The sequence below is a fragment of the Camelus dromedarius genome, chromosome 10 (assembly GCF_036321535.1).
Source record: "Camelus dromedarius isolate mCamDro1 chromosome 10, mCamDro1.pat, whole genome shotgun sequence".
NCBI lineage: Eukaryota > Metazoa > Chordata > Mammalia > Artiodactyla > Camelidae > Camelus > Camelus dromedarius.
This window is the reverse complement of record NC_087445.1, coordinates 59,484,769-59,511,497: the sequence shown is the minus strand read 5'-3', so window position 1 is coordinate 59,511,497 and position 26,729 is coordinate 59,484,769. Positions and strand designations below refer to the sequence as shown.

At 36.6% G+C, this 26,729-nt stretch overlaps 1 protein-coding gene across 5 annotated transcripts in view; it reads left to right on the top strand.

Moving 5' to 3' along the window:
• Positions 1-14,183, top strand: part of PTBP3 (polypyrimidine tract binding protein 3) — an 89,102-nt gene extending 74,919 nt beyond the window's left edge. For all 5 annotated transcript variants that reach the window (XM_031450206.2, XM_010988595.3, XM_031450205.2 and 2 more), the window contains 6 exons: positions 2,225-2,370; positions 2,598-2,631; positions 5,179-5,271; positions 5,976-6,192; positions 8,901-8,978; positions 9,129-14,183. In XM_031450206.2, coding sequence (XP_031306066.1) covers positions 2,225-2,370; positions 2,598-2,631; positions 5,179-5,271; positions 5,976-6,192; positions 8,901-8,978; positions 9,129-9,261 — 701 coding nt within the window. In that variant the 3' untranslated portion in view covers positions 9,262-14,183. The remainder of the gene's footprint in view (positions 1-2,224; positions 2,371-2,597; positions 2,632-5,178; positions 5,272-5,975; positions 6,193-8,900; positions 8,979-9,128) is intronic.
• The last annotated feature ends 12,546 nt before the right edge of the window (positions 14,184-26,729 follow it).

The following is a 26,729-nucleotide window of genomic DNA, read 5'->3' as shown; positions in this document are numbered from 1 at the left end:
TCTTCATCATTTATACTTTGTCACAATATACATTGGCACAGACAACTATAGGTTGACTATATTAGATAACCTAAGATTTGCCTTTTCGGTTATTATATAAAATGTAAGTTCATCAATTGCATGTTAAACAGATTTGTGTCTTACTTACCTCTGTGCCTTTAATGCCTTTGATGGCATTCAGTACATATTATGCAGTCAGTAAATATTTGAACTAATAAATACTTACAGTATTAAACTTATTTGTAAATTCTTTTTTTGTTTGTTTGGTTTTTTGTCATTAATGGATTCTGAAGATTTCCGTAGAGGATATGCATGCTGTTTTATTCTAGGGAATTTTTTTTTTCTTTAGCTAATGGAGATAATTAAGAGATAGCAATTGGTTAATATTTTGATAATCACTCTCTTTTCCAAATAGTAAACAAAATGAATTAGATCATAACTTAAGGAGAAGAAGAAATTACTTTGATTTTATCTCTGGAGCGTAGCAAAAACACTTGAGGTTGGTGATTAGAAGAGTGGCATAGTGTTAAGCCTAGTCTGCCTATTATATTTCCAGTTTCCAGCTGATCTATGAATATAACTATTTTAAATTGCAACATAGCTGCTTTCTGGCAATAATCTTTATATCCTACCTTTCTAATTCTGGAAATTTTAACTATTCTTTTCAGTGGAAAGGATGAAGTTAACTAAAGAGTGACTACAGAGGTTGAGGTTTATTTAAATGTGAGGTTTTTGGTGGTTTTAAGACATCTTAACATATGCTTAATTAAGTGAATATTCTGTCTGTCCCATTAAAATGAAGGCATTACTACATTGTTTTATTTAGGGAGTTGAAGCTTCCAAAGTTTCATTGATACACATTTGGAAGTAGTGATACACGGTTTCCCTCATTTTAGGTATTTCTTTTTGACACAGTGTGTATATAAAAGCACTGTAGTAGATGTTAAGAAAGAGAAAAGATTTTTAAAGAGGGCTCCTGAGTTGATGAGACTTTTAAGGTCTAGTAGGGGGATATACATATACACACACACAGGTATATATGCTACAGTGCAGCTAGGGTGTACTTTTGGCAGTATATAACAGACTTTAAAAAGCTGTTCAGAAGTTGCAGGGTTGGATTGGAGGGGTATAGGAAGAGGTCATGTGACAGACTGTTGAGTATTAGATTTTATGGAAGAGCATCCAGCCTGAGAAGGTGTTCTCCACAGTTTTAAAACTCAGCAAGGTGATGGTAGTAATATTACTTCCTTAGATTTTCAAGCAGAATAATTTCATTGTAAATTATATTGCAATTTAATTTTATGATTTGTGGTCAAGTGGCCAGACTCTGTCTGCTGTAAGGAATTTTGAACTTAAAAGAATCAATAAATTAAAGAACTGATTCATTTTATGTAAACTGGAGATTTTATCTTAGATAATTTTTAAGCTGAGAACACGAATAGTGGGACCTGCTAGGGAAATGTGCTGTTTTAGATATAAGTATATAGTGTCAATATTCCAGTATTATAGAACTTTCAGTAGTTCTGCAATATTTAGGGGAAACAGAGAGTTCTGAAAATTCTTGCTACGAAAGAGTATTGAATTCTATAAATCTGTTGTTGATGGTAATGTTTTTATAGCACTTTACAAGATTACAAAAAGCTCTTCCCTGTACAGAATGTCATATATTCTGCATGTGTACAATTCATCTGTTTTAGGTATACAATTTAGTGATTTTTAGAAAATTTCCAGAATTGCACAGCCATTACCACAGTCTAGTTTTAGAAATGCAGTACTACCTAGCATGCATATTTGTGACGACTGCTGAAGGACTCTTTTTTTAAAAAAAAAAAAACATACCTGATTATATAATAGAAGTTAATATGAAAATTACATCTACTTTATAGAAATGTGCTAGAATATATCTAGTTCAAGAAACAGATGGAGTGCTTGAACTTACAAGCCCTTTGGAAAGCCTAATGGCTTTTAAGACCAGTGAATTTGGTTGCTCTGCAAAGTGCTGTGTAAATAATCGAGTACTAAGTATGATAATGTCGAAGAATAAGGGACTTTCCTTTAGATTCACTCTGCAGGGCAGAAAACTGACCTTTGATATCCTTACAGTAGCTTTGACACATTTTCTTCTGTATTTTTGCTTTTGTCCTCATTTATTTATTTAAGTTATATCAAGTGTTACAACTTTCCAGATAACTAGAATATGAAATGCTTTCGATGTTTTGAAAAGGTCTGTCAGTCCCGGCTGGACTAGGTCCTGGAGCTCTTGGTCCTCTCACAATCACCTCCTCTGCTGTCACTGGAAGGATGGCCATCCCTGGAACTAGTGGAATTCCGGGAAATTCCGTTCTGCTTGTCACCAACCTTAATCCTGATGTGAGTTGAAAAGTAACATATGTAAAAAGTCTTCCAGGAGGAGGTGGTGTAGCTTCTGATCTAGGGTTGAATTCAAATGAAAATAAAATTCATCACTAGTATACATAGAAGAAGCATATAAAATAAATGCTTTAACAAAAGTCAACTGTCATTTCTACAAGTAAACTTATTTTAAAATTTTACTTAAATTAGTTGGACACTTACATTTTGTTATCCTTTTCAAACAGCTTATCACACCACATGGACTTTTTATCCTATTTGGTAAGTTGTTTTTTGGGGTTGGGGGGGAGGTTTGCTGTTTTTTATAATACCTGTGATATAAATTGAGCACATTTCATCATTCAGTAATATTTATTACCACTTTGTGCCACTTAGTGTGTTTGACACTGAGGGTAGAATAGCAAGGAAAATTTAGTGAGTGATTACAGTTAAGACAAAGTTTTATAAAAAGCGAGATAGATTATAACGGGAGCATATAGCTTGGAGACCTAACTTAGCTGAGGGAAGCAAAGACAATGTACCAATAAAAATGAAAGTTAAACTGACTTGGAAAAATGAGTAAGTGTTAGCCAGGCAGAAAGGGAGGACTCCTGTCCTTTCACAGATACTAGCAGTGAGAGGCAGAAGTCCTGGAACACAGGAATGAAGGAAGCCCGATGGAGGATGTAAGGGAGAGACATGTTGAAGCTGGACAGGCTGATTGCGGCAAGGTCATTCAGAGCTTTGTAAGCTATATTAAGGAGCTTGGGAATGATGGGAATCCATTGAATAGTTTTAAGCAGGAGAGAGGCATAAAGAGATTCAGGTTTTAAAAGTAATCTTCGAACTTTATAGTAGCGTACCTCTATCAGTTAAAAAAATATTTAGCATGTACTCCTAATCTGTATATGATTAATTATTCATAACTTAATACATCTTTTACTATATTCTTTATGTATAGTATAATAAATATAAACAGAAATGTAAGAGCAATGAAATAAGCAATATTTAATATTCTGAAGATTATTAATGATTTTTAAAATTAAAAAATTATTAGCATTTAGTGAGAAATGTGATTTAAGATGCGTCATTATTTTCAGAAATCTTTTTTATTTTGATTCAATATTCCAAGTTCTGATTCTGAATTCATTTTATTTTAGTACTTGATCTTAATGGTTGTCATAACTGAAAAAGACACCTTGTAACAGTATGTGATAGAATCGAAGTGTTTCATTGTCACTGCACCTAATTAATTATGATGCTAATTTTTCAGCCCAGTCTACTAAGTTTTGTTGTACTTTACCTAGAAAAGTTTCATTTTTCCGCTTATAAAATTAACTGATCTTGAAAACTGTTGCATCAGAATAATGAGGTTAAAACTCACCAGTACTCTTCATTTGGAAGAATTTCTAATAGGGTAGAAAACTATTTCAAGTTTTTTGAGTTGGTAGTAGGTTTTTTTAACAGCATTTTTGGGGTATATTTTACAGCCATACAATTCACTGGCCTTAAGTATAAAACTCAATGAATGATTTTTAGTAAATTTACAGACTTGTACAGCCATTACCGTAGTCCAATTTTAAAACATCACCTGAGAGATACTTCATACCCATTTGCAGTTACTATAAAAATTTTTATTCATGACACATTTATGTAATTTTTAGTAATAAAATTGTGTATTAATGATAAATTTTAATGTCTCTTTAATAGCCAGAGCACATTTATTTCCAAAAGTAGTTAATTTCTCACTCATTTAGAAAAGTATCAGCCACAGCTTAAAGAACAAATTTTATGTTATTTTTTAAAGAATGTCTATTTTAGCAACTTGTCATTTCTGAGAAGTACAGCAAATTTGGACTATTTGTCTTTTTGTTTTAAATTTTAAAAGTACCATTCATGTCTAAGTTCAGTTGCTCTTAGGTGCTTGCCCACAAGATAACCAGCACTCCTTTGTGTGCCTTGAAGATTGACATAGTCATTCTCTCATCCTATTACAAAGTATGATAATGATGCTGCTATTTTAAGGGTCTTATTTTTGCAATATTGGTGATTCCCTCTTCCACATAAACTGCAATATATTTTAATACACTAAATGAAAAAAAGAATGCCCTTCATATTGTAGAAACTTCTGCCTAAAATTTCATCTATATATTAAATATTAGTAAAATATAGTTTTACATAGTGGTTTATATAAACAAATCAGTATAAATTACAGCTTATTTTCCTCCCTTACTCCAATGAATCATTTTGTATTCCCTTTGGGACATAGGACCCATTTTCAGGAACACTAGTATAGAAAAATGGGATGTAATAAGATCAATTAAGAGGCTATTCTGATAGTCGAGATATGAAATGGTGATAATAGATTTGACGGTAGTGAAAATGAAAAGAAGTGGACAAATTTGAGAGATATTTAGGCCATAGAATCGATGAGTAGTAAGTACTCGTTGGTGATTAGATCTAAGTGTTTAAGGAAAGGAGTAAGTCAAAAGATGACTCCCAGGTGTCTGACTGAAACAAATACATGCGTGATGGTACTGTTCATCAACAGAGTAAGTGGACATTGGAGGGGACAGGAAAGGGGAGATGTATCAGTTTGGGACATATTAACTTAGAAGTGTTTATGATAGGTACATCCAGGTGAAATGGGGCACTAGATTAGTAAATCTGGAACCTAAAAGAGATACAAATTTGGGGGCATATGTATGAAATTGCCCAGAGAAAGTATATAGTATGAGGAAAGAAGCTTTCTTTAAATATATTAGTAAAATTAATTGAACGTTGCACAGTCAATCTGAAAAACTGTTTTGTTTTGTCTTTTTTAATTAGGAGTATATGGTGATGTACATCGAGTGAAGATAATGTTTAATAAGAAAGAAAATGCCTTGGTTCAGATGGCAGATGCAAATCAAGCTCAGCTAGGTACTAGTGGTTAATGATGATGATGACTTACCGCCTTTGTATGTGAATTTTCCTATAAAATAAACTGATAGCTAGTAGGAAGTGTACCTCCTTCTGTTAATATAATTTCTTCATTATTATTTGGATCTGCCTATATTTCAGGATTTAAAGATATTTATTACTCTTTGAAGTTCATTTATCTATTTGAACATATTATTGATGTTTAGAGTTTTGACTCTTGGATTTTCCACTGAGTTTAAACTAATAAACATGACTTGTTTTCTTTCATTTTATTTGTTTGTTTTTCTTTCAAATTAAGTTTTCTTGAACTGTTGCATGGCTTAAAAGTTTGGGCAAACTTCCTAATAATGGTAGAAGGAAGTGTCATTCCATGGTCTCACCATTCATTATTGTAGTGGCTACTGAAATATTACTACTCAGATTTTTTATAAAAAGTGCTTTGCTTAAAGATTAAACTGATTTATTCAATAACTATTTCCTGAGCATTTGTTATATTCCAGACACTGGAATTTCCTAGCACTCTGCTAGGAAAATAATTATTTTTTGTTGTGTGGCTTTTCTTTTGTTGTAGTGAAACAAAGTCATTTAATGCATTTCCATATGTTGGAGTTTTTATGACTAAATAAAAAGAATTTATGATAGACAGTTTTATAGAGACTCTATCTTAATACTCACACTTTCCTTATTTTCTTTCTGCGCACCAGCAATGAACCATCTGAGCGGACAGAGACTGTATGGGAAAGTGCTTCGTGCTACTCTGTCCAAACATCAAGCAGTTCAGCTTCCTCGAGAGGGACAAGAAGACCAAGGTCTGACTAAGGATTTTAGCAATAGTCCTTTGCATCGTTTTAAAAAGCCTGGATCTAAAAACTTTCAGAATATTTTTCCACCATCAGCTACTCTGCATCTTTCCAACATCCCGTATGTATCTAATTAGTTACTGTTCATTTAGATGATTAATAATCTACAGTATATGATTTGGGGAGGTAAAAACTCTAAAATGATTCTAATGTAGCAGCTGTCCTATTCACTAGTTTCTTGTTAAGATGATTATTTGCCATTATGTCTTAAGAAGGTTGTATCTCTAACCATACACTCCAGAAGTGAAAGATAGCAATATTTTAAAATTTTCTTTCCAAATAGAGAATTAGAAACTAGTTACCTTTCAGTTATAAAAGGACAAAAATACATTTATGCATTAATATTCCATTGATACATACTTGTTTATCCCTTTGTAGAAGTAAAGACTCTTTAGTAATCAGCATAGCAAAATCAAATAATTTATGTATCTAAGAATTTGGTAAAACTGAATTCTCTTTTTACCCACAAGTTGTAAAGCCATATCTGTAACTAAAAGCAAAAAATTATTTTCTTGTGACACTCTGTATTAACCAGTGTTCCAGCAGAATTGTTCTTTAGTCATCATCTAACTTGGAGATCGACCAACTTCAGCCCATGGGCCAAATCCATCAGTGTTTGTATGGCCTGTGAGCTATAGGAATCTCCAGGTGGCTTAGCTGAGTTGTTTTGGCCAAGTCCCTCAAGATTACATCTTTACATTTTCAAATGGTTCAGGGAAAATATTTTTGTGATTTGAGGAAATTATATAAAATTAAAATTTCAGCTTCCATAAATAGGGTTTCACAGAACACAACCACATTCATTGATTTACGTATTCTTTATGTCTGGTTTTGAGCTATGACCACAAAGCTGAGTAGTTACCACAGAGCCTGTGAGGCCATCAAAGCCTAAGAAATTTACTTTATGACCCTTTAAAGAAAGCACCTGGCAACCCCTGTTTTAATTCTTGAAATCCTTGACCTGCAAAGATGGCAGTTTGGTATAGCTTAATCTGATGCATGAAGTGGGCAAGCTTTGGCAAGGAATGGGGAAAAGCTGTGGGGTATGGTTATGTCTGAGCATGCTGTGTGAAAATTTGAAGACTGAGGGAATGGAGAAAGGTACAGTTCTGGAACATTTTTGAGAAAGAGAATGGAAGATGAATAGGTTTAGAATAATTATTGAAAATCGTGTTGAGTACCCAGGCTCCTAGCTAGTCTCCAGTTAGATATGCTGCATGGAGAAACCTTGAATTTGAATTGGGCAATGGCTCAAACCTCATAACAGCCAGGAAACTAGAGGAGTCTAGATTACATGCATCTAGGAATTTAGCAGTTCATCAATATAGTCAGGGAGAGAAGGAACATGTTAAGATACTAAAGCAGGCTCCTTCTTAAATACATTTGCCAGGAGCTGGTCTCAGGTTGCATCCTACTTTGGACATGTAGGTAGAAGAGAAAAGGGACATTATTATTTTTTTAATCATCTACAAAGTTCTGGCCACTATGCTGGTGTTTCACATGTGTTACCTCATTTAATCTCCATAATAATCTTTTTGAAATTGTGGTAAAATGCATAACCTAAAACTTACCATTTTAACCATTTTTGAGTGTGCATTTCAGTGTACACTCACGTTAAGTACATTCGTATTGTGTAACCCTTACTTATATCCATCTGCAGGTCCTTGTCATCATCTCAGACTAAAGCTCTGTACTCATTAATCAGTATTTCCCCACTATCTTACTTTCTATCTCAAGCAGTTTATCCATAAAGTCTACTTTATCCGAGTCTACTGCCTTGCCGGCAGATGAGGAAGAGTCTACTGTTAGTCTGTTGATTCTAATGTGATAGACCAGTGTATTAGTTATCTACTACTGCATAACAGATCACCCCAAAACTTAGCAGCTAAACAAAGTAGTAAATATTCATTATGTCATTGTGCTACTGTGAGTCAGGAATCTCCAAGTGGCTTAGCTGAGTTGTTTTGGCCAAGTCCCTCAAGATTACATCTGAAGGCTTAAGTGGAGCTAAAGTGTCTCACTCATGTGCTTGGTTGTTGACAGGAGGCCTCAGTTCCTTGCCACAAGGACCTCTTCATATGGCTGCTTGAGTGTCCTCATGACACAGCAACTGGTTTCTTCCAAAGTTAATGATTTAAGAGAGGGACAGGTGGAGTCCTAGTGTCTCTCAGCCTCAGAAGTCACATGTGTTATTTCTACAATACCCTGAGCATTACAGAGGACATCCTTATTCAGTATGGGGGGATGAATTCACACAAGGGTGTTAATACTAGGAGGCAGGAGTAATTAGGGACCATCTCAGAACCTGGCTACCACATACAATTATTCATAATTACCTTGAAAGTAATTGAAAATGTCTTGGACTAGTAATGTACTAAAAATCTACTGGACTAGTAGTGGAAAATGCCAGACTGTAGAAGACAAGTCAGAGCTAGGGAAGTAGCTTTGATAGTATACTAGAGTTAATTACTGAAGCCAGTGGTATGGGTAATAACCCTTTTGAAACAATAAATATAGAAAGATTTTCTTGCTTTTTATATACTGCCCATGTCTTTACAAAAGACTTGAGACTAAATTTCATTGTTTGAGAGCATGTATTTGTCAACCTTGAACATCTTTCAGGGTACTTGCAAATCATGTCTTCATTGCATGGCTTTATTCTCTTTGACATGTTGAGATATTCTGGAGACTTGATGATTTCAAAAGTTAATCTGCTTTATTTGAAAATTGGGGCTAAGATAGTTGACTCTCTCTGTGATGTTTTCACAGCCCCTCTGTTACAGTGGATGATCTGAAGAACCTTTTCACAGAAGCTGGATGTTCAGTGAAGGCTTTTAAATTTTTTCAGTAAGTCCATGCTTTCAAGAAATATATTAACATTATTTAATATGATATGCAAATGTTTAAGGTAGCTTAATGAAGTCTTCTAGGGCTGAGAAAAGTTTGCAGGCAAAATTAATTCTATTATACTTCTAATATTTCTCCTACTGTTTTCAGGAAAGATCGCAAAATGGCACTCATTCAGTTGGGATCTGTGGAAGAAGCAATCCAGGCCCTCATTGAGCTTCATAACCATGACCTTGGAGAAAATCACCACCTCAGAGTTTCCTTCTCAAAATCTACAATCTGACTTTTCTGTGAATTTTTCTCCTAAGACTGGACCATAATTTCAGTAAAACCTTCAGACATAGACTGAAGCACTCAAGACCAATTCTGCCTCTTTCACAAAAATAACTTTCTGAATTTGATATTCAAGTATGTTTAAAAAATCACAGGATGTTCTCTTTTCCCATTTTTTTCCCCTGCGAATTTGTGATCAAAGGTGTGTTTTTCTTTTGTACCATAGTTTCTATGAAAATAACCTTCAGGAAAAAAAATTTTTTTTGAATAATTTAATTCCCTATATTAAATTGAATTTCAAGAGGACAGACTTTCTTTTAGTTTGGGTCCAGATCAGCCTTATACAACATTTCTAACCTTCTTTGTACTTTGAAAAATTCAAACGTACAGACTTTTTAAATTACTTGATGCAAGTAATTTAAATTACTTACAACCAAGTTTTTAACTTTATGATTCGGAAGTTTGACTCCTATAGCAAATTATGTTCATTTATAAGTTACATCAATTATTTGGCATATATTGATACTTACAATACATAAACAAATTGGGTTGTATTGGAAGCAAGTTTATAAACATGAATGTTTTCTTTCCATTTTTTTTTTTTTTTTTCACTCTAAGACACTCCTTTGCATATCTTTGACTTTCTAAGACTATTTGGAAAATGAAGTGTCTCAACTGTCTCTTGGAAAATTAAGTGGAATCCAATCAGGATCTGTTAAGATGTCAGAATAATTAATAATTTTATTAGGAAAAATTATGTTTTAAATTTCAAAATGACACTTACTTGCCTAGTAATATAATATGATCTTGGAAAATTTAAAAAGAAAAATAATCCTACTTATAAACTACTTTTTTATAATTGTTTTCAGAAAAAAGTTTACAGTCTTAAGGAAAATATTCAGGTCTATCATATGGTTTGACAGATTTTTAAAAGTTATTTTTGGTAAGGTCTTCTTTTAGAAAAAAATTAATCTCAAGGGTTTTTTGTACCACTATAATCTCTAATACTTATTCAGAATTACTGTGTATTTACTTAATTTCTTATTATGTGCCTTATTATGTGCTTATGATACAATAGGTTAGAGTTTTATCTAAGTATCTTGAAAGCTATATTGTGGGCTTGGTGAGCATTTGTTTTTTCTTTCCCTGTTTTGGTAAGGATTTTGAAGTTTTTTTTTTTAATTGCAGTTTTAAGTGGTTTTCAATAAGTAATAGTTTCTATTCAAATTTTTGGTGCTTTGGTGTAGAGATGGGGTGGGGAAGGGTGAATGGTTTTGGGACTAACTCAGTGCACACCTGTAGGCCTCTTCACATGGTGACCAGCAGTGGTCATTGCCTGTAATAGCATACCAGTTTGGGGCTATAAAATGCAAGCTCAGTTTCTGGATCTTGTCTGATCTTTATCACCCATTAGAATTTGTCTCAGGATTACTTGATTTTTGTCATAGATTCAAGTGAGAACTTGCTTTTCTTTGTTAGTGTAACTCCATTCCTGAGTGCCCACATATATGGAGTCTGAGAAGGTGGGTTCTTTCTCATACTCTGTCTCTGTTTTTGGTTGAATGTAATAGTACATTTTAATGTTGCTTCAGTGATTGTATAATGTAAAATTGTTTCTTTTTAATTAGATAATTTGCTTTTGTTAATTATTCCTTCAGTGCTTGATCAAATTTTTTTAAAGCAGAATTTGTTAAAAGGGTCATTTTGTCCACCCCTTTTACACTTTTCAGATTCTCAGAGTGGCTCATCTCACCTTTTAAAAGAATATCTCAATCTCTTTGCTACATCCAAGCCTTTAATTTGAACACAGGAAGGTTTTTACAAAAGAAATTTTATAGAAAATTAGAGACTACAAGAGATTTAGGTTGTTAAAAAGCATAGTTGGTGGAACACAAAAGGACACTACATTGAGACCTTTCAAATTGGCCCATTTTAGTACTGGCTGAATAAATAGGTGTGATCATTTATCTAGTTTTTATTTTTTCACCTATGAAAAATATTTTCACCAAAACAAAGAATAAGAAGGGAGGGGGGAAAAGTTTTTTTTCTGTTAAGAAATCTCCCAAAATTGGCTTCATTTTTTTCCTTCCATACAGGCACTATTGTAATTTTCAATGGCATATTAAATTGGATTATTTCTTCTTCTTTTTTTTTTTTTTTTTGAGTTAACTGTGTAGTTTTAAATCTTGATACTCATGACATTCAGTGCAAGTGTAGCAAAACTGTAGCAGAATGGAGATCATAATGGTGTTGAATGTAATTTTGAAGTAGGGAATGGCCTTTATATCTGAGAACATTTGAATCCTTTTCAGGGATTTGTGTGTGTATATACATACATACACTGTTCTTATGTTGTACATACATATGCATATGACATACATTATAATTTATTGACAAAATAAATCAAATTAAGATTTGGAAGATGAGATATTCTTGTTTAAAATCGTTGTGTTTGGAAACCAATTTGTGTCTAAAATTAGCTGTAGCACATGGATGTTGTCCATATGGGGCTACTTGCTCTTGGAATTATAGAGGTCTACAGTATTTGTGTTGGTATAGTTTTGTAAAAAGATTTTAAAATATCAGGGTAGTGGAAAAATTAGATCTTTGTATTTTTGTTTGGCATGCATTTATTTGATATCTTCTAATAAGCAATGTTTATTTTCACTGTTGAGCTGTCATAGTATCCTATTTTTAAGTTTATTTACTTTATTTTAAGGAGTATTGTCTTACCACTTTTGGAGGTGTCTTGACTTTGACACAACATATATATATATTCAGGACTTTAAAAAATAGCAGTACACATTTAACAGTAGCAATTTATGCCAAAAAGTTTTACTTTGAGATTTAAATCACTTACATAACAGTAAATTGTGTTTTGTGTGAGATACAAATAGAAAAATGACCCAGTATCTTAATTTGATAACTTACTGGAGAGTATCAGAATTACCCAGTAGCTCCTACAAAATGCCATAAATTCATTCTATAATGCCATTTGTAGTGGTGTTTCTGATTTTGTTGTTGAAAGTTGCAGATCTCACTGTTTTTAGAGACACAGTTTCTGCCTGCCTAATTCCTTATGGAATTATAAAGTAATGCCTCCTTTGGCTCCACCTAGGATGGTGGCCATAGGTTCTGTTTCGTCTGATTGGAAGAACTCTCATGAATGTCTCTGTTCAGTTTTATATAAACTTTTCAAAGCTCCCATGTCATTGGACAGCAGAGTTTATACACTGAGTATATTATCATGTAATTCCTCTTCTGTTCCCACTAAATATTTCTGCACAAAAGATGACAAGCTCAAAAGTACGTGTTTTTCTCTCCAATGAGTCACTTAAAAACCCTAAGTCTGCCAAACTGTCAGCCCGTCTCTTAGAGAAAACCTAATGTGTACTGCTATTTTTAAAACCAAAAAGACAGCATGACTATGTGTAAAAAGCATTTTTCTTAGCCTTTCTTTTGTCTTGATCTGTTAAAAAGAATAAAACTGCCGGACTTAAAATATTCTACTATTGTGCTAGAAGAAATACAGTTTAGACTGCACGAAACTTTTCCTTTAAAGAAAATATAACTCAGCTGTCTTTTAAGAGCTGGTTATCTACAAGACTATTTGCAGTCTTTTTTCAGAGCAAATTTTAACAGCTAGTTGTGAATGGTTTAAAAAATAGAAAATTACTAAAATAATAGTTTGGGGGGTTTTATAGAGGGAGAAAAACAACACAGGACCAAAGTTTATGTGCCTTCTTCAGTAGTCTTAATTGATCTTTTCTTCCTATTTGAGACTAAGGTAGTATCAGTATTCTGGTTTTCAGGAAATGTATACTATATAGTTTTAAAAGAATGTTATCCCACAGACTATCCATTCAAGCAAACAATTGTAACTGTAAAGTGGAGTCTCAGTTACACTTTTTGCCTTTATCACATAATAGTCATTGTATAGCATCGTGCAGGTCCGAGAACAGAGCTGCTCTAAATCTATGTGGTAGTCATCTTAGTTTCTGTAACCTGAGGCATATGTTCCAGAGAGCAGGGATACTTGTCTGGTCCAGTGACCTTGGTGTTAATAGTCATGATTGAAAGCTGCTTATGGCAAGCTTAAATCAGCACTGCAAACAGATTTTTGTTGTTGTCTTGTTATTTTTAGTTCTTGAATCTATGTAGTCGTTATAACAACAAATATTTAAATAGCTATTTTTGGTGTCATTTAAAAAAAATCATACTCTGGCCTTTTTTCTCCTTACCATTGTTTACCCAGATCTTTAAAAAAATTCATCCCACATTCAGAAAGTACCAATTATAAAGATTGCTGACCAAGCAAAGTTTTGCATCAAAATGTCACCTCATTGCTCTGACCAAAGACTGACTGTTCTGGTTTAAGTCTTCTCTGTTAAACATTGTTTTCCCAAGCTCCTTTCTGAAAGAAGACCCAGTGCAAAGCGGCCTTTATTTTCTATTTCCTATCGGTGAATAGACTACTTAGAGAAAATGGGAGTTTAAATGTGAACAGAATGGATTAGGATGACAAGAGTTTGATGGGCTTTTTCAGTACTGTATTTAAGAAAAAAAAAAATAGCACAGCTTAGGAGCCTCTGACGTTGTCTAGTGTTTTACGTGGTCTGTTCATAAAATCCCTTTTTCAGTTTATAAGAGTGTTCATCTAACAGAAGAAAATGCTGTAAATATTTGTAACAACATTTTTTTTAACCAGGCCAAAAAAGGAAAAAAAAAAGACGGTTTTTGGGAACAAGTTAACATATAAAGTGATTTTATATAAAACATCAGTTGTCTTGTATATTTTGATAAGCAACAGAACCAGCTTTTATTTGTAACACAGTTTGTGGCATTGGAAGAAAAAGACTCTGTGATTGTTGAAGTGAATTATGTTATAAATGCAAAGAGAAGATAAAATATTAAAAAAAACATATTTTCTAAGTGCGTAGTGCATGGTTAATTCAAGCTTCTGTACACTACAGTATATTCCATTTTCGTTCGGTTTGTATATTTGCTGACTATTACTTGATATCTCTAAGCTCTTTTCCTAACAAGTATAGCATTGTAGCATGCCTTTTAATAAATGTCATGACATCTGTACTCTCTTAAGATTTTTTTCTGTGTTCTTGTCTGTACTTTGGGTTTCCCCTTGTCTTACCTGTAATTCTAATGACGTCATATTTTCTTTTCTTTTTCATAGCCATCATCCAGACTTGTCATAGTTAGGGAATAGCAAGCACTGCTATATTCATACAACTTTAAAAACTGAAAAACCTTAAGTCAACTAATCACCTCTCTTTTAATTAAGGAACAGTTCTCATTTTGAGGAACGAAATGCTTTTCTAATCGTCCTGTAATGCAGCTTCTTCAGTGTCACCCCCCCTTAGTACAAGTACCTGTTGGCACATTTTCGTGAGTGCTGTCTTTCGCTCTCTTTAGGTGTATCTATCTGTCTCTCTCTCTCTCTGTCACTCACACTCTCATACACACACACACACACACACACGACATATGTGCAGTGCCAAGCAGGAGTTGGAACACCTTCCAGTTCAATGTTTGGCTTCCCTATGGAGTTGGTATACATAAATTTTGAGACATGCGGTGTGATCTCAAACCAAGTTTGTGTTCTTTTTAATTAAAAGGTAACATAGTTACTAGCTGCCTATATCTTGCTTTTCCTTAGACAAATGTTTTATTTCGAGGTTCTTCAGGGTGGTATTGGATTGTAGGAGTCTAAGCAGTAGTTTAATTTTTTACTCTAGGATCTTTTGGAAGTGGGAATTTATTTCTAATGGAATAGAAAACTAGGTGACTACTACTGATCTTTGCTGGCTCATATAAAATATGTTCTTCATAAAGTATAAAGGTAACTAGATCAGTTTTTTTGAGCATGAGGCATTTTTATCAGGAAAAGAGAAAATAACCCTGTGGCCAAATAGGTTTTTATAAACTTGCTTGACCTTGAAATGCTTATTTACACAGTGGAGGGCTTAGAACCATCAGTGAGTCACACAGTTTTGAGTATAAATAGATCTAAGAGACCACCAAGTTCAGTTTCCACTTTTTAAAGATAAGCAACACCGAGAAGGAAGTCACTTGCCCAAGGCTACATGCTGGTTGATGGCAGGGTCTGGACTAGAACGCAGGTCTCCTTGACATTACCCAGCACTTTCCATTGCACCCAGGGGTTGCAGTTCTGTCCTGCCAAGTGCTGTGAGGGTTATGATCCAGAAGGTTTATACACGGATTTGGGGTGCTTATATCCTCTTCTGAGAATTGCCAGAACCAATTGAAAAGCATTTGCCTACGTGGTGGAGGTGTTTCTGTCTGCTGAAGGGTAAAAATGCCTACCTACTTATGAAAATTTTAAACTAAAAGTGTACTTTCAAGTTGTAAATTTGAGAAAACTCTTTAAAAAATGTAGTCACTATTTGTGTTACTTTGCTAGGGCTGACAACAAAGTACCACAGACTTGGTAGCTTAAACAACAGACATGTATTTTCTTACAGTTTTCTTAGAGGTTAGAAGTCCAAGGTCAAGGTGTCAGCAGGGTTGATGTCTTCTGAGACCTCTTTCCTTGACTTATAGATGGGCATCTTCTCCTGGTGCCTTCACGTGGTCTTCCCTCTGTGTGTGTAGGTGTTCTAATCTTTTTTTATAAGGACACCATTCATTTTGGATTAGAGCCTGCCCATCTGACCTCATTTTACCTTAATCACCTCTCTAAAGGCCCCACCTCCAAATACAGTCACATTCTGAGATACTGGGGCTTAGGACTTCAACGTAAGAATTTTGAGGGGACACAATTCAGCCTAGATCACTTTAATAAAAATCACTCCTCCATCTCCGTTAGTACTAATTGTACCAGAATTGAGCTAGGTGCTGGGGAAATAACCAAGAGATAGGGACATGGAGATTAACCTTTTAGAACTGTGTGATCTAGTGGAAATATCAGCCGGAATCTTTAAATCAAATAGTCTTGAACTCTTGCCCTCAATGGGAAGCCCTCAAAATGGATCATGAGGACTCTCTCTAGGCCATTCTAGTCAGAATTCATACGGCTGAAGATGCTGTACAGCTGATTATGAACACGCAGGAACATACGCCCTGCAATAATTATCTATCCTTTACTCTCAAAAATAAGCCATTTCAGAGCAATGGTCATTTCTAAGACGTATGCCGTTACTTGAACAGTGCAGAAATAATAAAGAGAACACCATTCAGCAAGCTGTGCCCGATTTTTGTTGCCCAACATTTGCAGATCACTGAGCTGGGACCCTGTGTTAGGAATGGTTAGGAGTATTAGACCCACTTCGTGTGCTATTTGATCCTACATCGACAGATTTCTTTCCTATTTCAACTTCTAATAGAAACTCTTCACTGTTCTTATCAAAGCAATTTATACTGAACTGATAAAATTCTAATAACACTTTTCTTGGAATTAGTGCATTTGAAATCATTGGGTTTGGATGCAGAACGCCTTCCTCTGCTGATGTAAAAAATATAATTAAGCAGGAAACATGATTCTATGTTCCATAAAGATCCCTGTATCTGTTTTCTTTCATTCCTATGTTTGTTCTAAGGATATAGCCAGGAACAGGAAAAAATCAATGGTTTTGTTGGAATAAATTGCCTACAGTTAGTAAGCACCTATATCCTATGCCTAAAGTTACAGATTTAACTGCTACACCCTTGATCCTGCAGAAAGCAAGTGGCAAATGCTAACCTCCAAAGAGACTGTCTTTAACTAAATGACAGCCGGTGTTACTTATATTAATGTTAGACAAAGTACATGTTAGGGCAACAGGTACTATTAGAGATAAATTTCATGATGATACATTTGTATAATGGAATATGTTATACAAATGAACACAATAAAGCTGCATAAAAGCTTTGGAGAAGAATCTCACGTGATGTTGAACAAAGGAAGCCATACACAAAAGAATATATAATGTATAATTTATTTAGATCAAGTTCAGAAACAGGATAGTGGTTACCTTTGGGAAGGTATCTGAGGGTGTGAGGAGAGATTTCTGGTCTGTGGTTAATGTTTTATTTCTTAACCTTTGTACTAATTACCCAGGTGTGTTTACTTTCTGATGATTCATTGAGCCTGTACATTTAGGATTTGTACATTTACCTGTGGAGTATACTTCAATTAAAAGGATTTTGAAAAATGATTGTAATTGAGCAAGAGCTAAACCATTCTCTTTGCTGCTTAGATCAGCTGACTATTCCACCCAGTAAGAAAGATTGTATTACAAAGTATTCAAGATACCACATCCTGAGTTTTCACCATGAGAGTCTCTCGCATACGTATATATTGTATTTCTCTGACAAAACAAAAAACACAAACTGTGTTTTTGAGCAAATTTTACATTTTTGAAAGGTTTTACATCCCACTGGATTAAAAAAAGATTTCCTTAGTACATTTTAGTTTTGTTTTTGCAAATATAACTTGATCTGGTAAGCTATTTGATGTCAAACCCTTACATATTTCCATTAAGAAAAGACAAAAAGATCTACCTAGCTCTCTGGCATCCTAAAAAGAGACTTTTATACATAAGGTTTAGCAAAACTTCTTGTCATTAAGATTCTTAAACATACACCAATTAGTATAGTATGATGAAGCCCCACGTACCCAGCACCCAACCGCGACTAGTGGGCAATCTCTCACCTGTTCTTCATCCCACTTCCTGGATTATTTTGAAACAAATCCCAGTCATATAATTTCACCTCTAAACATTTCAGTATGTATTTCACTATGTACACATTGCGATGTTTGATATGGTCTTTTAATAGCTTCCCTTTTCATCCTTTTTTCTTTTTCCTCTTGCAACTTCCTTGTTGAAGGAACTGAGCTCTTTGTTCCGTGAAAATTCTAACAATCTGGATTTCACTGATTATGTCCCCATGGTGTTATTGAATATATCTCCCCACCTCAAATTTTGTTAATTGGGAGCTGGTTCTTTCCTTACTACCTGCTTGTCCCCCCCCCCCCAACCCCTCTCTCTTCCCCAGGAATGCTGTATAGATGGCACTGGGCACTTATGTAATATGTCTTTTTTTGTGATGGTAGTAACCATTGACCATCACGTAGATCCACTACCATTTAGCGATTGCAAAACGGCAAAGCTCTACCGTTCCTTTTGCATGCTTTGTTTAGTTTACTTTTATATAATAAAAAAAAACTTCCCCAAATCTACTATTTGGTTACTCTGAGATACAGTTTCTATGGGAAAGACAAGATAAATGGTTGATTCTTTCACTTGACTGTTTTTGAAATGATTGTGTTAACTGTCATGCTCCAAAAAGTGTTTACCTTGATTTTTTTAAGTCTGTGTCTTTATGGAAAATTTCAAACATTTGTAAACCATAGACTAGTATAATGATACTCATGTTCCTGTCACCTAAATTACACAATTCATATTCAGTGTTTTATCTCCTATAGCCCTATTCATTCTCCCCTTCTACTTGGAAGATTATTATCTGTTAGTTCATTTTATATAGTAGTTTTCAAACTGGTAAAAAAAAAAAAAAGTTTATAACATTTAAAAATCTCTGTCTAACTGGTAATAATAGCTATTTTTTAATTGCTATTTTTTTTCAGCTGTGCCTTTTCTCTTTGTTTAGCCATCTTGCCAGAAGAATTTTCAAAGGACCTGTTTTTTCACTTGTTTTGATCCTTCAAAGAAGTTTATTTTTTAGTTCATTAATGACTTTTTTTTTAATGCTATCTTTGGTTTTATTTTCTGGTTCTTCCGCTAAAGATTTTTGATGTGTTAATCATAGCTGTCTGCTTTGATTGCCTTCTTTATCCTAAGGATTTCCACTGCATCTCTATCCTTTATGACAAAAACAATAAATATGGGCTTGAGAATGAAATAAAACTACGTAGGATAAAAACTTACTTCAGAAAAAAAAAGGTTTAGGATTGTCTGAATGATTCTCTCACCCCCATACCTCTTATTCCTGTGCGACTAGAGTAGGCTGATTTGATAAACAAATATATTTGCCAGAGGGTTCAAAGTGGTAAATTTTACTCTAGCTATGCCGTCAAGGAAGTGTATAAAGCTCTGGTATGTCCTTTCTTTCAGCATGATACTAGCTTATGAACTAATTCTAAGGAATTTACCAGACTCACTGACATCTAGTGTTTTTAAACATCTCCCTATATGGTTTAAGAACAGTGGCTATCAGCCCCAGATTTGCCAGAACAGGCATAAGATCTGTATTTTCAGTTCATGCTTCCAGTTTTGTTTTGTTTTTCAAAAATATAGTTCTTAGAGCTACAGAATTAACTGTTAGCCCGTGTGGTTGGCATATGACAAGTTAGCTCACTTTTAGACTAGTTTAAATTCTCACAAAGAAAGTCATAAAGACTTGAGACATCACTGGCTTCTAGCGGTAACCCGTATTCCCTAAGCAAGCAGAGTCTCCTTAAACAAAGCCCTCATGCAGAGACCAGTGTACAGTAGATTAATAAATACAGTGAATAAATAAAGATTTGCCAATTCCTTAAAGCTGGTAGGAGCATCTGGTGGAGCCAGCTCCCAATTTTTTTCCCTTGACAGTCCCTATCCTTCACCCTTGAAATAAAACTACTGAGACCATGACAGATAGAACCCTGGTACTTCTGGTGACTTTGTAGGCAGCAAACTGGTCTGTTGATAGACCAACACCTTGTCTAAGCCAAGCTGCCAGCTGATCACTGAAATAAACAGGTTGCTGAGTCAAAACAGAAGGAAATGGGGGCCCTGCCTCAACCTACCAAAACCCCTACCCTCTGCTCCGCTTCAGGGCTTTGGGAGTTCGGTGACAAATTCCAATTGCACATCTATCTTTCAGAGGTGTATGTATTCACAGGTCCCTACCCTTACTGAAACTATTGCCTCTGAACTATACATTTTTGGGGGTATCCATAACTTCTTCCATGATGACCCCCAAAAGCATAGATTTCCCAGATATGATCAACCCCAAGGAAGCCAAAATATCCCCTTGCACAATGTATTCGTTTGCTAGAGCTGCCACAGCAAAGGACCACAAATGGGGTAGCTTAAAAAGCAGAAATTTATTTCCTCAAACTTCTCGAAGTTAGCTGTCTGAGAACAAGGGTGTCAGCAGGTTTGGTTTCTTCTCTGTGTGTGTCCTAATCTCCCATATGGACAACCAGTCATACTGGATTAGGACCCACCTATCTGACTTCATTTTACCTCAATCACCTCTTTAAAGGCTTTATCTCCAAATATAGTCATATTCTGAGGTACTGGGGTGTTAGGGCTTCAACATGAGAATTTTGAGGGCACACAATCCATAGCACACATTTTTTCCTTAGGAGCTCATGACCCTGCTAAGAAACATGAGGACCTTAGAAGCCAGACTCCCAGAAAAGCTGTCTATTCTTTCATCTTATTGACTGAGGCCTGTGCTGTTTGTGCAGGAAAAAGAGAATTGAGGTTTGAGTGCAAAATTCTTAAATTGTTAAAAACAATTCTCATTTGTAGTGGACATGAGTTTAAGTTTTACTTAACTCATTAATGAAGGAGCTGGCAGAATGACAGCTGGAAAAAACAGAATTAGAAGGACTAGGTTTCATATAATTAGTGGGGATATTCTGAAATGAGGTTTCTAATTTAAAAATAAAACCATTAATCTCTGCAGGCGATTAAACCATAACATTTACGTTCTCTTCTCTACTGGATACTTGAAGAAAAAAAAAATCACACCCTTAACAGTTGTTTACACGTTAACCTCCCACGTTACAGGATTGTTAGTCACATAATCATCATTTTGTATTATTTCAAAGTTTTACTTTTCTTGAGTGAATAAAATCACCGCTTAGAATCTAATACACATTGTCCTTTATCCTGAGCCTTCTTGAACGACTTTGCCAGCCCTGGGCCTTGAAAGAAACAGTTCTAAGACTGGCTTCTGGCATGACAGCATGAAGGGCTCCACTGAAGGGAAGGGCTTCCCAGCAAAACGTGAAAACCATTTTTAAAACAACCATTTAAGAACTCTGAAAATGGTCCTATGGATAAAAAATGCACCAAGAAACATGTATTCAAGGACATCTGTAAAAACTTGGTAAGAAAGTTCAGAGTGTTTGATGCTTGAACCGAGGTGGGTCCCTCTGTCCAGTCCCAGCTCAGACACAGCAGGATGCAGCCAGGAACACCCCCCCAGAGGGTTTTCTTCCTGGGAGGAGAAGAACAACAGCTTTTCTCACCCTGCCCGCAGCCGGCTGTTGCTGAGGCAAAATCCCGAGTGTAGTCAAGAGGTGGGAGCTCCATTCTCCCCCCCAACCCCTATTCATGGAGCAGAGGCTCGTCCTCAGATGTGGCGTGTTGGGAATACTGGGCCCTATCACCTGTGCCCTGGCTTGTGAAAGGGTCGTTCCACGCCGGGAATGGCAAGCCAGGGGGACCCCGGGCTGCTCCCCACTGACAAAGACTCTGATCGACCAGACTGTAGTCAGTCTCCACTAGGAGACTCTCTTCTTGACTAGGCCTCATCCTTGGGCCTGACCTCAAGAGCCTAGTAGTAGCAAGAATCCTGCCAAATCGGTTTAGAGAGAATTTCCCTCTCCTTGACGTCTGATCACTCTGGCCTACCCTCATCAACTGGTCCGTCTAGCAAGAACTCCCCCACCCTTGATGTCCCCTTTTAGTAATTTTTCATCCACCATCCTATGTCCACACCAACCTGCTCCTTGGCTCTATAAATCCCCACTTGTTCCTACTGTATTTGGAACTTAGTGACACATGACACCTATTGTGATAATCCTGATTAAAGTCTTCCTTACTGTTTTAACAAATGCCAGAATAATTTTTCTTAGCTCCCCCCTCCCTCTTCGACTCCCCACAACAGCTGAGAGCTCAGCCCCTGCAGTGGGGGTGTCACTCAGCAAAAAGCTTACGATTGTCCCCCGTCCCCAGCTCCAGTGCCCTGGCTCAGGGATTGTGCACAGAGGGAGAAGCAGGCCATAAAGCAGGTAACTACACAATCTCCAAGTAGAAGCAGTGTGTCAGATGGAAGTACTTTCAGCTGCAGGTCACCAATAACCCAAAAACAGTGGCTTAAGCAAGAAAGATACTTTTATTCACATAAAAAGTCTGGTGTTAGCAAGGCCAGAGACGGTGCAATAGTTTCACAGTATTGACAAAGAACTAGGCTTCTCTCACCAAAAAAAAAAAATAAAGTATATGAAGTGGTGTGTTAACGGAGTGACTCTTTTCCCAGGATATGTATGTATGTATGTGTGTGTGTATATATATATATATATATATATATAATCATCACACTGTACACTCTCCTCCTCTTATAAGGATGCCATATTGGAGTGGTGCCCCATTCTTATGACCTCATATAAGCTTCATTACCTCCAAATACAGTCCCATTGGGGATTATGGCTTCAACCTATGAATTTGGGGGATCGACACAATTCAGGCCATTACACTTGGTGTATTGGTTGCGTCTCTATAAAATGGGAATGATAATAATACGTTTTTAATAGAGTTGTTGTGAGGAATACATAAGTTACTATACATAAAGTACTTACAATAGTGCCCACATGTGGTAAATGTTACCCAAACGCTATCCATTGTTGACCAGTTGTCTGTTCATCCAGGTCCTCAAATGATATGTTTGACTTTCATCTCCCCAGAAGGAAATGCTCCATACCCTCCAACTAAGTCGGGAATTTGAATTGAATAGGGTGCTGTCAGCATGGCAGAGCCTCTGCAGACAGCTCCTCCTTACCCCTCCACCAGAGTCTTTTCAGCACCATTTTTTTTCATTTTCAGCAGTCTTTCTCACCTCTTCTCTATTCTCCTTTGATAAACATACACATCTCATGCTTCCTCTAGGGCCATTAGAGGGTTTATCCTAATATAAACATCGTGGCTGAAAACAAACGAAACACTGGCAATTTGTTGAGAACAAATGTATTTTGTTCTTTAAAAAAAAAATCCATGTTTTTTTTAACCTTATTCAGGTGGTTATCAATATAAGCACGGAGTACACAGCTTGCCATGAAGGCCTTTCATCTTATGCAGCCGGGAAGGCACAGCATTTTCAAAGTTAAGTCCACCACTGCTTGGTTTACACAGCCAGAGGTGCAGACAAATCACCTTGGCAAATGTACATTGATGGAAATCCTATGATGGCATACAGCTAGGTGCTCCTCTTTGTGATAAACTGGGAACTACTTTACCCCTAAATTCTCCAATGTGCTTTTCTAAATATCTTCTCATGTAACTGATTCAAACTTGTGTTCACTTAAACCCTTCTTGAGATTTTTTTCCTGGCAAAGACTGGATATCAGGAAGGAAGAGATTTCCCCCGGCGTTTCCCAAAGGAAATTTGGGTGTACCCCTGACACGAGGAAAAGTTAGCCTGAATTTATCCCGCAGCTGGACTGGATGGGGCTGGAATTTGTTTCTCTTGGAAGCCAATCTCAAAACCCTTGTCCTTTAGAGCATCATCAAAATGAGAAAATGAAATCCATTTCAATATCAACGGGAAGAATCTAGAAGTGAGTTTTGTTATAAACGCTTAAAGGAACAAACAAGCTTGATATCTTGAGCCTGTATATTTCAGATTCAATGTCTTCAGGGCTTTGATTCTATATTCCTAACAAAACAAGCTCAATTGCCAGTTAGGCTTTTTCTTTTTTTTAATTTTTGCAAAAGTTAGCCTCACCCCAGAGCAGGGTAATAGTTTCTAAATTTGACCAAGGGAATATTTCTTGGGCCACCCACGAACTTCAGTATGGAACTGAAGAAATTTGTAGAAATATGGCACTGGCATGCAGAGAGTCACAAAAATAGGCAAATAATGTAGTTGTTTTCTTCTCTCCCACCTCCCACCCCCCCATCACCTTGATGGCCGGTAGTCCAGGTTCCCATCCCCTCCTACCTGCCCAGAGATCTCCCTCTATCCACGATCCATCATCTCTATCCATTGGCCCTTCTCTCCTGTTTCTCCCACCTCAACTGCTCAACTGGATTTTCCTATCAGCCTTGTAAATATGCTCAAGTCTCTCCCATTTTAAAACAAAGAAATAAAACCCCCAGTGCTCCTTTGCCTTCCATTCTCCAGCTCATCTTCCCCTTCACAGCCAAACTTCCAAATAGGATTGTCTTGCTCAGCCTCCTCCTCTTCCTTCACTCATCAAAGCCCCCTCTTTCTGGAATTGGAAGAACTCTAAAATAAAAACCTATACTCGCCTTAAAACAGAGAGCACTTACTCTGTGTTTGCAATAGGAATGGTAGCACAGTTGGTACCAGATGTGCATACAAATGTGTGCCAAGCACCGTCTTGGTCCCTCAGCTTCTTCTGAATGCTTCCTCCTTCCATGTTCCCCATATGCCTGTCAGCCTAGTGTCCCACTTGAATCTCTGTATTTTGTATTAGGAAATGAGTTTTTTAAAATAAAATAAAAATATTTTCTATGTTCCACCCATTCTGAGATTCTGATATGCACCCTTCCCACCCCCTGGTGAGAATCACTGATCTAGAGAGAGAAAATGTTTAGGGAAATAATCATTTCTTTTTTCCTCTAAATGGACTATGGACCCAGACTTTCTGCATCAGTGGCAATGACATCGCGAGGAAGTACAGACAATTAGGATGCAAACACAGCCTTGCAATTAGGGCTTCTGAATGCCAGTGACCTTCTCTTTCACAGTGGAAATGTCATTGTCATGTTTCTCTTTTAATTTGTGACTAAGAATGAATGTCGTCACCCACAATCTCGTGCTCAGAAGAGGTTACCAGTCACTATATAGATAACACAGCTACATGTAATTGAATTTCCCAAGATTACAGACCTGTAAAGGGAGGTGGTCCTTTATTTACAAAATAGCAGAGATAAAAGCTGGAGAGGTAACGTCCTTGGCGAGACCAAGGAGAATATGAAGATAACTCCTGGCTCTGAACTCGGGAAATTCTTGGCCATTTATTCATTCAACACACGCTGAAGTACTTACTGTGTGAGGTCCTGTGGTCACAAGTCAAATAAAACATGGCTCTTTGCCCTGGTTAGAGGGAGAGAAATAACTAGGCAGGCGTTTATTAAGCATTGTAAGAGACGGGTTTCTACAACACCAGAGGAGCACAGTGGAAGGGGAAGGAGCCAGAGTGGGGTCTGGGCAGGGTCTTCAATGATGTAAGTGTCAAGGGAGTCTAGGTGATGAGGTGATAATGGATAAAACCTCAAAATTCACAGGTTCCAACAATAAATCAAAGTTCATCTCTCTGGGCCAGGCCACCAACCTCCACCTTGTCTGTGTCTCTAGCATCTAAAACACCCGGCCTCCAAATTCTCCTCAGCAGGGAAAGAGCAATGATTCTTTTTTTCTTTTCTTTTCTTTTTCTTTTTCTTGCATTCCTTTACATTGAAGTATAGTCAGTTTACAATTTTGTGTCAAAATTTTCTGGTGTACAGCATAATGTTTCATTCATCCATGTACATACATATATTGGTTTTCATATTCTTTTTCATTATAGGTCACTACCAGATATCGAAAAAGTTCCCTGTGCTCTACAGAAGAAATTTGCTGTTTATTTTATACATAGTAGTTAGTATTAGTAAATCTTGAACTCCCAACTCATTCCCACAGCAAAGATTCTTAAAGACCTCAGTTCTTAAATGCCCCACTTCTTGTTTTTGTTTGTCTTTTGGGGGAGTAACTAGGTTTACTTATTTATTTATTTGTTTATTTAGTGGGGGTACTGGGGATTGAACCCAGGACCTTGTGCACACTAGGCACGTGCTCTACTACTGAGCCATACCCTCCCCCTTAAATGCCCCACTTCTTGTCTGAGCAGGGACACACAGGGCACCCTCATATCATATGCAATATTATTGCACAAGATATTTATATCACATTATGCATTATTATTGCACGGGTCATATTTATACAGAAACAGGATTTGTTGTTTATCTGAAATTCCAATTTAACTGGGCATCCTGGATTTTTATTTGCTTAAATCTGGCAAGGAAGTGAAGGAAAGATTTGCCGACATTTTGTGAACGGTTGCCACTCCCAGCAGCAGAGAAGGATGGGTCCTAAGCTCTGGCCTGACATTCAGAGCTGCAGCCACCACAAGCAGCACTGGCTCTCGCTGGCACGGAGGTCCTGCTGGAGCAGGCAGAGCAGAGTCCGGACAGTGGCCAGAGACCACAGGTGTTGGAGGGAACGCAGATCTGCCGCTGTGGGCGGGAGAGCCGTCTCTGTGCTGACGATCCCTCGGGAGTTCCTCCAGAGGCCAAACCTCCCACACACCTGGCCTGGAAGCTCACATGGGCTTCTAGGGTCAAAGCTGGTCCCATTCGATCTGTTGCAGAAGGGAGAGGAGACCCAGAAGGCACTGTGTATGTCCAAACGTCCTAGTGGCCACCCATCCCGAAGCAGGGCTGGGACTGTGCCCTCCATTAAAACTCCCTTCAGAGGCACAGGGTCCATCTCCCAAGCCCCAGC